Consider the following 12,560-nt stretch of genomic DNA (forward strand, 5'->3'; position numbering starts at 1 on the left):
CTTTTCACCCGATCACATATTACATACATAATCATGTGTGTGTGTGTGTGTGTGTGTGTGTGTGTGTGTGTGTGTGTGTGTGTGTGTGCGTGCGTGCGTGTGTGCGTGCGTGCGTGTGTGGGTGTTTGCGTGAGTGTGTGTGCGTGTGTGTGCGTGTGTGCGTGCGTGAGTGAGTGTGTGTGTGTGTGTGTGTGTGTGTGTGTGTGTGTGTGTGTGTGTGTGTGCGTGGTGCGTGCGTGCGTGCGTGTGTGTGTGTGTGTGCGTTCTGGTTTTTTTTTTTGGGGTATAATATCATATGTAGCTATTTTATGTGCACAGCAGCCCAATCAAATTTAAGTTGTTTGCCTATCTTTGTGAGACAGGAAAAAGACACTAAGGCTTAAAAAAAGACACTTTCAGCTAACCTTAAAAAAACAACAACAAAAAAAAAACTAAAAAATATATCAATTTTTGCTTCAGATGTATAATTCAAATGAAAAATGCTTCTAAACATGTATCCAAACAGAATTGTAGTGCGCATGTTGTCTGCGGTTAATGTGACCCGCTTTTGGATGCAGTGATTAGATGAAGGAGGGGGCATCCGTGCTCGCTTTAGGTGTGAAGAAAAGAAACTGGTCGCTCACTGGAAAGTGAACTGCAGTTTGGAATGACATTGAATGCTCCAGAACGGCAGAGAAAATGGCTTTTTCTGGGATTTCAGGTAAATCTTTATTATTAGAGCAACACGCATAAGATATAATCATGTACACAGAACAAGACAAGCCTGAATTGTGCTTAATTTTGTAGTAGTACTTCTCGGTCTCTATAATGGTACTTAAATGATCCGGTTTGGTTCGGAGGAGATTGCGGGATACAGGGATTGAGACCGAATGCTGTCCATGGTGCTGATTTACTCACCAGGCGGTTTTCCAGACTGCTTAAAGTTTAAAATACACCTGTATGACAAAGTGTTCTCTTCTCTTTGCAGGATATCCGATGATCACTGATACAGTATACAAGGACACACAGTTTCCTCAGGTCCCTAATTCACTTCAACATTCTCTGCAACAGATATGATCCAGCGACTTGACCATTTTGGACCATGTGGAGTATGATGAGGATGAATTGCGTTTTATTTTTGTCTCTTCTTTCTCTTGGTGTGACAGCCAGAAATATATATGAGAGGTCGCTAGTTCCCAGGGCTGCGACCCGCTCAGTGGCCAGAATGGATGGCGATATCATCATAGGTGCCCTGTTTTCTGTCCACCACCAGCCATCAGCTGAGAACGTGGCTGAGAGAACATGTGGTGAGGTTAGAGAGCAGTATGGCATTCAGAGAGTGGAAGCCATGTTTCACACTCTGGACAGAATTAATGCTGATCCATACCTTCTGCCCAACATTACTTTGGGCTGTGAGATCAGGGACTCGTGCTGGCACTCATCAGTGGCATTGGAGCAGAGCATTGAGTTTATAAGAGACTCCCTTATTTCACTGCGTGAGGATGATGATGGGACAAAGTGGTGCATGGATGGGACTCCGTTCAGTCAGCCAGTTGCCACGAAGAAGCCCATTGCAGGTGTGATTGGACCAGGATCGAGCTCAGTGGCCATTCAAGTTCAAAACCTACTGCAGCTGTTCAACATCCCCCAAATTGCTTACTCAGCCACTAGCATTGATCTGAGTGATAAAACCCTCTATAAATACTTTCTCAGGGTTGTGCCCTCTGACACTCTTCAAGCCAGGGCCCTTTTGGACATTGTTAAAAGATATAACTGGACATATGTTTCAGCTGTTCACACTGAAGGTGAGTAAGAAGATTTTTCTGAACCGAGTTAACATCTTTAAACTACCCATATAAACATCTTTTAAATAAATAAAAAATTATATAACTCTCCACAGTGATACACTGTTGATTATTTGTTTTATTAATTTGGTATTGTATTTTACCTAACTGTCCCGGGTACTAATGCATGCAGATTACATTTTGAAAGACATATTTAAATTTTATTTCCCCTGGAAGAATTTTTTATATTTAAGGGAATTTGAGCCACACTGTGCTTGTCATTCCAAAATTGCCCTACATAGCAACAAGGGCAATTTGGCAGGTAATGTATCAGCCTGTCAAAAGTTCCCAGAGAGGGGTCTTTTCTTTATTTCCTGGATTTTGGAGGCCATTTAAAAATAACCACTCTCTCTACAGACTTGTCCTCACAATTCCAGTGCTAATATTTTTATCTCGAAAAAAAACCCAACTAAAATGAGTTTTTAATCATATTTTTATGAGTTTCAAAAACTCTGATTGTATTAGGGAGAATTTGATGAATCCCACTGCATGAGAATTACTTAGGTTTCAGAAAGCTGCTGCAGAAATGGATTTTAGAGGAAAAAGCTGTAGTGTGTAACTTGTTACAATTTATTTTCTGTTCTTCTAAATGTTAATATCAAATATGCTGATTTCAACATTGATGGGGTTAATTCAGGAACTGTTAAAATGCTATATAGTTGAAGGAAATGCATAAGCTTGAATACCCATTAGTAGTGTTAATTTTTGAGACTGATTTTACTCTGCTTTTTCACTTCTAATAGGAAACTACGGTGAGAGTGGAATGGAGGCCTTTAAGGAGCTGGCATCTCAGGAGGGTTTGTGTATTGCCCACTCTGACAAGATCTACAGCAATGCTGGTGAAAAACACTTTGACAGGCTACTGCGGAAGCTGAGGGAACGTCTGCCCAAAGCACGAGTGGTGGTCTGTTTCTGTGAGGGGATGACAGTACGTGGCCTCCTTATGGCCATGAGGCGCTTAGGGGTAGCTGGAGAATTCCTCCTTATTGGGAGGTGACTGTCATTTTCATTTCCAAGAGTTATAAATTAATAAAAGTACTTGCTTTTTCTTCAGGATTCATGCTGCCAGAGAAAAAGAACATCAATTGAAATTTATATTCTGGGTCAAGGAGAGTGCTGTGAAAGTGGCTAATTCAAAGCATTGGACAAGCTTATACAGACCGAGATAGTAACAACAAATATTTCTTTGAATATTTCTCTGCAAACCAATTGACCCCTATTTACTTTAATCTCCTGTTTTTAATAATAACAATAAATAGGACCATGTTGGTTGTGTTAAAAATTCTATTAAATTTACACCAATACAACACAGTTTATTACACCTAAAACTATGTCACAATGCAAATCACTGGCAAGAATACATTGTTTCCTGTATATTATAACAGGCACCTAAGAATAGGACTTTCTTGGCACACAATACAGAGAGGATGCTGGGAGACAGATGGCTTTGGTGGCAATGGGTAGCCACAAAATTACACCTTCTTCTCAAGCAAAAACAAAATGGTTAACATGCTGAATGGATTGATGACCTTTTGATTTATAATAGCTGGGAAAATGTTCATTTATCTGTTATAAAATCTATATACTAAATGGAGTTTATATGAAGTCTGTTCACAATTTTCAGACACATTGATTAAAAAGTCTGTTAAGTCTGTTAAGGGATATTAAATAAAATCAACCTGCTCATGAACCCTGATGAATCTTGATGAAAGCTTTGCATTCATTTTATTAATGTCACAAGACTATTGCAAGTGAGTTTTTTTTTTAATTTTGTACATATAACTAGGATATACACTGACATGAACCATTAATTAATTTTTATTCATTTAAATAATTCATTTTACAGTCTAAACAACAAGAGAGCATCACTCAGCTAAAATCCAATGTCATCGAGGGAAGATTTGGTGACTTTTCTCATAAGCTAATGCTTAACTAGGTCAGCTCACTCAAGGGTGTGTGTTTGCTCACATGAGACTCTGTGAAGTTAGACAGGGGCCTATTAAACTCTGTGTGATCTGCTTTCCTCAGTGATGGCTGGGCAGACAGAGATGAGGTGGTGGAGGGCTATGAACAGGAAGCTGTGGGAGGCATCACCATGAAGCTTCAGACTGAGGAGGTCACATCCTTTGATAATTACTACTTGAAACTGCGCCTCAATACTAACACCAGGAACCCATGGTTTGCTGAGTTCTGGCAACACCGCTTCCAGTGTCGTATCCCAGGGCACCCACAAGAGAACAAGAACTACAGGAAGAACTGCTCAGGTGAGACCATTTCTTGTGTGTCACAATATGTGTCTAGGTTATAAGAATATGACAATACTAGCAAAAAGGACAGACAGTTGACATTATTAATACTACAAATAGAGTAGAATAGAAGGTATTGAGGGTCTTCCCTATTTAATCCATGATTTTATTACAAATTCTTCTCCTTTTTTTGTCTTTTTATTGACATTCATTTTCTCTGCTGACTGAAAAGGTGACCTAGGTAAATAGTTTTTGTTGTTGTTTGGCTTAGCCAATCAGAATAGCTTAAACATTAGATGGTAAACAATGCTCAACAAGCATGTTTCAAATTCATTTTTTGAATCCATCTGCAACTCTATAATATATTTATTCTCTGAGTTGAGTGATGTTGAATGCTGAATTGAACCAAATGATTGAGTTATATCTAAGAAATTAAAATAGAGAGTAAGAGAGAGACGCATGAAAGCATTATCCCTCAGTTTTATCAGTTCACTTCTTATATGTTTATTTTGCATCACTTTGTGTAATCATATCATCGTTTTATTCTTCATATTCTTGCCAGCATCGTCATATCAAAGTGACGTCACATATGCCATACACTTCCCAAAAAAAGAGAGAAAAGAATAGGCACTAAAGGAACAGTAACAAATACCTTTGTAAAATGTTTACACAGAGGAATAGTCATAGTCTGCTGTTCTATTATTTTTCTATCTAGAGCTACGGGATGGTAAGTAAATACTTCTGAATGGAGCTTGGAAGCACCATACTTGAGCAATATAGATAGAGGTCAACTGATATCACAGTCATCTACTGTATCTTTAAATCATTATATCATTGTGCTCATTACAATGTGCAAGTATGTGCCTGTCATTAGTGTTAATTGTTGGTGCTGATCATCATAGTTCTACTAATGCAGCACAACACTGAAGAAGCCACGTGTATCGGTAGACCTCTAACATATATAAAGTTATTGGGATGTTTTGCAGACTGCACTAGTAAATTGTTGGCACTGTGTGTATATGATTTAGATCCCAATAACGTTCACTTTATTTATGCCACGCCAACTGGCTTTGCTGCATGTTCCAGTGAGGGACACTGTGTGTGCCACCATGCACTTTTGGTTCTTTATTTACTGCTAAATCATTGAATGATATTAAACCAATTCTTCCCGTAAAACAAATGATCTATAAATGTCTGTTGATATAATACTGTGGGAAATATGCCAAATATTGGTTTGGCATTTTAGAGCCAGAAAGATATGCAGTATATCCAAATGCAGACTGGATGTGGTACAGTATCATATAGTTACAGATCATTATTAGGATAATATTTTCTCTGCATTTCATTAAACAAGAACCAGTCTAATATAGTGGATCTGTTTGCTTAAAGCTAAGTCACAGTCAAACAGCAATTTACAAAAGATTTTATTACTAACCAACAAAAGGCCATCAGCAGCAGACTTTTACACTCCAAGGAGCCTTAAAATAAAGGTATATCTATTTTTTTTTACAATTATTGCGCTGTAAAACATTTCAAGATGGATAATCTTAAAAACAAAACTTTTAAACTGGGATGTTCTTTTTAGTTCTCCTACTAGTATTTTCGTCCATGAAGTTAGAAGTTGATACTTCTTTTTTTTCTCAGCTAATAATATAATATACATTATAGACATAATATACATTTTAGCTAATATTTTACAGGAGTGTCTGCAAACTGGTGATTTTATTGTAATGCCTTTTCACTCTATACAAAGGCTGTGGTTTTAACAAAGCATGCCTGGGTTTAATCAGTTGCTCAGCACACCAATTAAACATGAATGCAGGGTAAAAGGTAAAGTGAAATTCATGTCACACAAAAAAAGATACTTATGCATATACTTTATGACTTTTTAGCTTCCTTTTCTATATAATTTCTCTTTATCTGCTAAATCATCAACAGTAATGCCCGATACTGCTTCTTGCTGGCTTTGTAAATACCATAAAACTGTGTGCCGATATGGTGTCCTTTGACCTTTCTTTGCTTTTTTAATTTCAAGTTTCAGGAATTGTAGAGCACTTGTGTAAAAGAGATATTCTCATTTGTGTGGCAGACAGGAGACAGGAATAATGAGAACAAGAGTAAATTATTAATATCTTTGATTAATTAATATTAATACTGTCTATTACTAATTTAAGACTTAATAAGAGTGCAGAAATGGATAGTGTCTTTGTGGTATGTTTCTGGCACTTTTTTTTTAATGCTGCCTGTCTTTTTATTCATATTACCACAGTAAAGGCAGAACATTGTGACCTGTTATCTGTAGCTTGTGGACAATTCAAGGTCATGGGACACCTTATCATTCCCTTTACTCTGCACTGACCTGTAGTGTGATTTGCCATTTGCTGAATTGTGTGGCTATATAGATGCTTTTATAGATGCACTGATGAATGTTAGTAAGGCAAATAATCTTTTAGATGTTTGATGAAATTGCCTGTCTTGCCCTGAGCATAAAAATGCCAAATAAAAACCAAAGTCTGAGATCTGACCTAATATACAAGAAATGCTCACAATCTCCATGTCTGGCTTGACTGTATTGGCAGGTTATGAGAGTCTAGAGGATAACTATGTACAAGACAGTAAGATGGGGTTCGTCATCAATGCCATCTATGCCATGGCTCATGGCCTCCATGACATGCATGAGTACCTGTGTCCTGATTATGTGGGTCTTTGTGAAGCCATGGACCCCATTGATGGCAGCAAACTGCTGGATTTTCTACTCAAGACCTCCTTCTCTGGCGTATCTGGTGAGGATGTGAGGTTTAATGAAAACGGGGATTCACCAGGCAGGTTAGTTCTATAGAACATATGAAATACAAAATAAACACAGTTTAAATTAGGTGTGGAACTCAGGAAGATTAGCTTTGGTGTACATGAGCTAAGCTCCTGTACTATAATTTGTAAATAATGGAAATGTAAATCAAAGTACAGCATTATAATAATAACAAATATGATGATGATGATGTAAGATCTTCATAAAGGAACAAACAAGGGAACTAAACAGTTCTGTTCTCTCATTGTTGTTATCCACTATGTCCTTAATCCCAGTTTAAACACTGCTATATACAGTATTGTATGTTCCCGGTTGTTTCCAGATAAATATGAAGTACATTGTGATCTTCTACTTTCTTAGGTATGACATAATGAACCTGCAGTCTGTGGAGCCTGGTGTGTATGACTACATTAATGTGGGATCATGGCATGAGGGCATCCTGAGCATTGATGATTATATGCTCCAGATGAACCGAAGCGAGATGGTCCGCTCAGTCTGCAGTGAGCCCTGCTCTAAAGGGGAGATCAAGGTGAGCCTTTTTCTGATACAATAACAAAATTAATATTACGTATTGTTTATATAGAGTGTGTGGAGAGGAGCCATACAATATTAATGGTAAGGTGAAGGTTAGTGGTTTGTGAATTAGTAAATGGAAAACCCCTCTAAAGCACAACATGCTATGTAACTTCCAATTATCAGGGATACATCTTCAGATATATTAGCTTATTAGCTTGACTAACTTTGATGTCCAAAACTGGTATGCTTACATTTTTAAGAACTAGCAGAAATTCAGTGTTGAATCTGAATGGATGTTCACAATGTCTGCTGGTGTGCTTCCACATGATGATAATAAGTCTTTTGCTGCATTCAAGTATATTAAACAGCGGTGCGTCATTCTTGCTGTGCGTCCCTTCAGGTTATTCGGAAGGGAGAGGTGAGCTGCTGCTGGATCTGCACTGCCTGTAAAGATAATGAATACGTCCAAGATGAGTTTACCTGCAAGGCGTGTGAGCTGGGCTGGTGGCCTGATAAAGAGCTGCAAGGTAGCGTGACACTTCTGCATATCTTTAACACACAGAGAACATTTTCTATACAATATCAGCTTCGTGGCCATGGCCCAGAGCTCTACAGTCACACACAGACTGTAGGCTTGAATAAATGGGAACGGTTATGTAACACACATAGATCTAAGAATTTACTAGTTTATAAAGACAGTAATAACAATTGGAGAAATTAGGAATGTTAAGTATTTTATTTATTTGTTTGTTTGTTTGTTTGTTTGTTTATGCATTTATGCATTTTTTTTATGGAGAATGGGTGCCTGTCACAATGGGAGGTGGAAGACAGGCCCATACACAGGATACCATCAAATAAATAGGGTTTAATAAATAATAAATACATACAAAACAGGAACAAAGACGAAACTAAACAGGACAAAGGACGATGGGACACTGACGATAATCCTTTATATAGAAACGACAATGAGAACACGAGGAACAGGTGTGTAGAGAAGGGGAGAAGTAAACAAGGGCGGGGCAGACACGTGACACGGAACATAAACAAACGCACATGGCCAAAAGTCCGGGCTGAGTCCTGACAGTACCCTTTTGAATTCGGTTTCTTCTTCATATTATCTCAGGGAGTATTTTTTTTTTTTTGCCAGTGTTGCATTTAGCTTGCATTTGAAATAAATGTATATGTTTAAATGAATATATATATCTGGAATTTATAGATTTCTGTAAAGCTGCTTCGTGACCATGGACATTGTTAATACGTAAAATTTTAATTGAATTGATTTGAATTCTAATGCAGGGGAAAAATCAAAACCTGTTGTTTTTGTATAGATTTATGTCTTTGTATGTTATTTGGAATTTGGACTAAAGACTTTTGTGTTTTGGCCGTTGAGAAGCATGCTGTCCTATTTTCAAAAGGTTTCCTGTGACACCTGAAGACCATTTATCATTTTTACAAATCGCACTCTTAGTGTACCTGTGACAGACCTACTTCACTCCCTACTTCTCTGGCCTGTTTTCAAAGTTCTTCAGATATGTTCAATGTCAAAGCAGTGCTTTTCCCCGTTCAATGCATTTAGCCACATGGGAGAGATTTCTCATATTGCACTTTAAAAATATATTGTAGAATATATATTTTTTTATTTTTACTTTAGTTTTAGCATGAAGTGCTATGAGAAGGACAAATGTTGAATAGAAAAGATTTAGTATCTTTAGCATGGCTGGTGAATGCTGTATAGTATCCTCTCCCTTGCCGCAGTCTTTTCTTCCTTCCTTTGGTTGGCTCTGTCTTACAGGCAGTCCCTGAGTACAAAATCTGTTTATTTTTAGTTGAACTGGAAACCTACTTTAACACTTGGTGCATTGGAGAGCTGGCCACACTCAGATGGCCATTCCAGCACCATTGCTTCTGCCATTTCAGTCATATTCCCTCATAATACTAAAGTTCCATACATTGTCTAGATTGTCTGTACAATGTATTTAAGTGTGTATGTATGTTTATATATGGTATTATATGTATGTATGTTTATATATGGTTCAATTAATGTTCCACAGAAATGATGACAACTTGTTGGAGTTTCTACACTATTTATTTTAGTGGAGTACTGGAGAATATATATATTATATATAGAACTAAAAGGCCAATTGTTCCATCATTTCCCTAGCCCCTAACATTGGACAGAGATGCTGTATAGCACAGAACAACAAAAACACTTGTCCAGCATTGAACACACTAATATTTCTTTACCCCCCAGGTAGGAGGAGTCCAACTCCACCCTCTGCACTTTTGGTTCTATATTGCGGAGCCTTGTACTGCAGCTCTCATAGTATAGGCAAAGACATGCTAATATTCTTTAGTACTTCCTGGGATAAAGTTACTTTATTGCTTGTTGAAACACCCCACTTTTTTGTGTAAGTGCATATGTTGCTATCTATACATTTAACTTTTTTTTCTTCACAGGCTGTGAGCCACTTCCCCTGCATTATCTGAAGTGGAGTCATGCTGAGTCCATCGCTGCAGTGGTCTTCTCTTGCCTGGGCATCCTAGTGACCAGTTTCGTGACTTTTGTCTTCATTCTGTACAGAGACACCCCAGTGGTCAAATCCTCAAGTCGAGAGCTCTGCTATATCATCCTAGTTGGCATCTTACTTGGTTATATCTGCCCCTTTACACTCATAGCCAAGCCCACAGTGGCCTCCTGCTACCTACAACGGCTCTTGGTGGGCCTCTCGGCATCCATGTGCTATTCAGCTCTGGTCACTAAGACCAACCGCATTGCTCGCATCCTGGCTGGCAGCAAGAAGAAGATCTGCACACGAAAACCACGGTTCATGAGTGCCTGGGCTCAAGTGGTCATCACATTCATCCTGATTAGTTTACAGCTTACGCTGGAGATCACACTGATCATTCTGGAGCCCCCATCACCCATCAAGTCTTACCCGAGCATCAGGGAGGTCTATCTCATCTGTAACACCAGCAACATGGGCATGGTGGCACCACTTGGTTACAATGGTCTTCTAATTCTCAGCTGTACCTACTATGCGTTCAAAACCCGCAATGTGCCAGCCAACTTCAACGAGGCCAAGTACATTGCCTTCACCATGTACACTACATGCATCATCTGGCTCGCTTTTGTGCCCATCTACTTTGGCTCCAACTACAAAATCATCACAACATCATTCTCTGTGAGCCTAAGTGTGACTGTTGCCCTGGGCTGCATGTTCACCCCAAAGATGTACATCATCATTGCTAAGCCAGAGAGAAACGTGCGTAGCGCCTTTACAACCTCAGATGTAGTGCGCATGCATGTAGGTGACGGAAAAATCGCATGCAGGAGCAACAGCCTTCTCAACATGCTAAAGCGCAAAAAGAACGCCTCTGGAAATGCAAAGTAAGTCTGCTCTGTACAACTGCTGTAGCTTAGCCTCTTTCCATCCTGTTGCATGAGTACCATTACCCAAGGGCCTAATCTTTTAATTCATGCTACACTCCAGACATTCAGGTCATGCCATTTCCAGATCAGCCTTCAATTAATGTCTTTCTTAGACGTCTCTGATTTGCAGGTCGACTGCAATTAAAAGACGCACACCCACGGGTGTCTCAGCAACAGGGTAGATAGAGGCTCTGCTCCATATATGAGCTGATATATTCAACCAAGTCACCAAATACAGAGTTATAGCTTATGTTTTCAATTAATTGAATATTGCTGAACTAGAACTGAGCATAAATACTTTATCATTATATATTTAAATGTAACATCAAATCAGCATTATCTGTGTATTTTCTATATCATTAAAATATTTGCTCAAATAAAATGACAGCAATTTTTACATGAACCAGAAATGTTGTTCTTGTGTCCACTTTTCTTGGTTCCTGTGAAATAACTGCCGTCTTTATTTTGTTCATAGTTCTAATGGCAAGTCTGTGTCATGGTCTGAACCAGGTTCAAGACAGCCTCCGAAAGGAGATCACATGTGGCACAGACTGTCTGTGCATGTGAAGAAGGAAGCCAGCTCCAATCAGACAGCTGTCATCAAACCTCTCACTAATACCTACCATGACACAGGCCTGGAATTCTCAGACCTGAGCACCAAGACTCTGTACAATGTTGCCGAGGAGGACGAGGGTGAGCCAGTCAGATATAATCCTCCGGCCAGCCCTCCTCTGATTGCTCACAGGTATTCAGTTGTCAGTGAGCCTGTGAAGGAAACAAGCACAAAGCAGGAATTTTATAAACCAGAGCAACACTTCCCACACAAAAGTGTTCTCCCTCAGCAGGTCATTGCAGACCATTTACAGGACATTACAGCAAAGCTGAATTCCAGCATGCCTGATCTGGACGACATCATTAATTTACCTGAACTAGAAAGTAGAGTGATGCCACCATACCGACCCCCCATTCTGCAGACACAGCAAATTTCACCCATGCAGCTGAGTCCTTACTCAAACAAACCAGACACTCTGTTAGAGGAGGAGGAGGAAGTGGACAACGAGCAGTTTGGCCTCTTGCATGGCTACATGTACAACAATGCACAAATCCATGACGATGAAGAGCTGGTGCAGATTAAACTCGCATTGGAGGACTCACTGGCTCTGATGCCACCCTCTCCTTTCAGGGACTTAGCGGGTTCAGGCAATCCCATTCCCAACTCCCCAGTGTCTGAGAACATCTTATGCACCCCACCAAATGTGACATATGCATCTGTCATCCTCAGAGACTACAAACAAAGCTCCTCTACCCTGTAAATGAAGGAAAAACTTATAGAAAATACTTGTAAATGATCTGTTTTCTTTGATAAACTGATACAAGCTGCAGATAAATATTCACTTCATCATCATAAACATCATCACTTCATCCACTATTTACTCATATTTAATTTTAACCCATTTTAAAAGGACTCTCGTGCATATATATCAGAGTAGCATTAAATAATAATTTAAGCATTACTCATTAAATTGCAAGAATGTAGAATATGAGAATGAAATAAGGAATGCAACTTTTCTAAATCAAGATGTTAAAGTTTATTATGTCACATTCTTAAGACTGCATAGACTTTCTTGAATCATTTAGTATAAAGAAAACAAGGTAATATAGGTTTAAATAGATATATGAATATTTTACATATATAAGATGCCTGTTAGCATAAATGAATCATGTTTAACTGCCAA

General features: G+C 38.8%; 1 protein-coding gene across 5 annotated transcripts; it reads left to right on the forward strand.

Moving 5' to 3' along the window:
• Positions 1 to 357: 357 nt before the first annotated feature.
• Positions 358 to 12,233, forward strand: grm1b (glutamate receptor, metabotropic 1b). 5 transcript variants are annotated; one of them, XM_027172454.2, is made up of 11 exons: positions 358 to 700; positions 968 to 1,784; positions 2,567 to 2,816; positions 3,852 to 4,087; positions 4,302 to 4,310; positions 4,785 to 4,796; positions 6,649 to 6,895; positions 7,239 to 7,407; positions 7,795 to 7,921; positions 9,852 to 10,782; positions 11,335 to 11,584. In XM_027172454.2, exons 2-11 carry the CDS (start codon positions 1,082 to 1,084, stop codon positions 11,438 to 11,440), a joined length of 2,790 nt encoding a protein of 929 aa, XP_027028255.1. In that variant the 5' UTR covers positions 358 to 700; positions 968 to 1,081; the 3' UTR covers positions 11,441 to 11,584. The 5 variants fall into 5 exon arrangements, with proteins under 5 accessions (XP_027028255.1, XP_027028251.1, XP_027028252.1 ...); XM_027172450.2 differs by having other exon boundaries at positions 360 to 700; positions 11,300 to 12,233; XM_027172451.2 differs by lacking the exon at positions 4,785 to 4,796 and having other exon boundaries at positions 361 to 700; positions 11,300 to 12,233.
• Positions 12,234 to 12,560: the final 327 nt, after the last annotated feature.

This window comes from Tachysurus fulvidraco, chromosome 12, assembly GCF_022655615.1.
Source record: "Tachysurus fulvidraco isolate hzauxx_2018 chromosome 12, HZAU_PFXX_2.0, whole genome shotgun sequence".
NCBI lineage: Eukaryota > Metazoa > Chordata > Actinopteri > Siluriformes > Bagridae > Tachysurus > Tachysurus fulvidraco.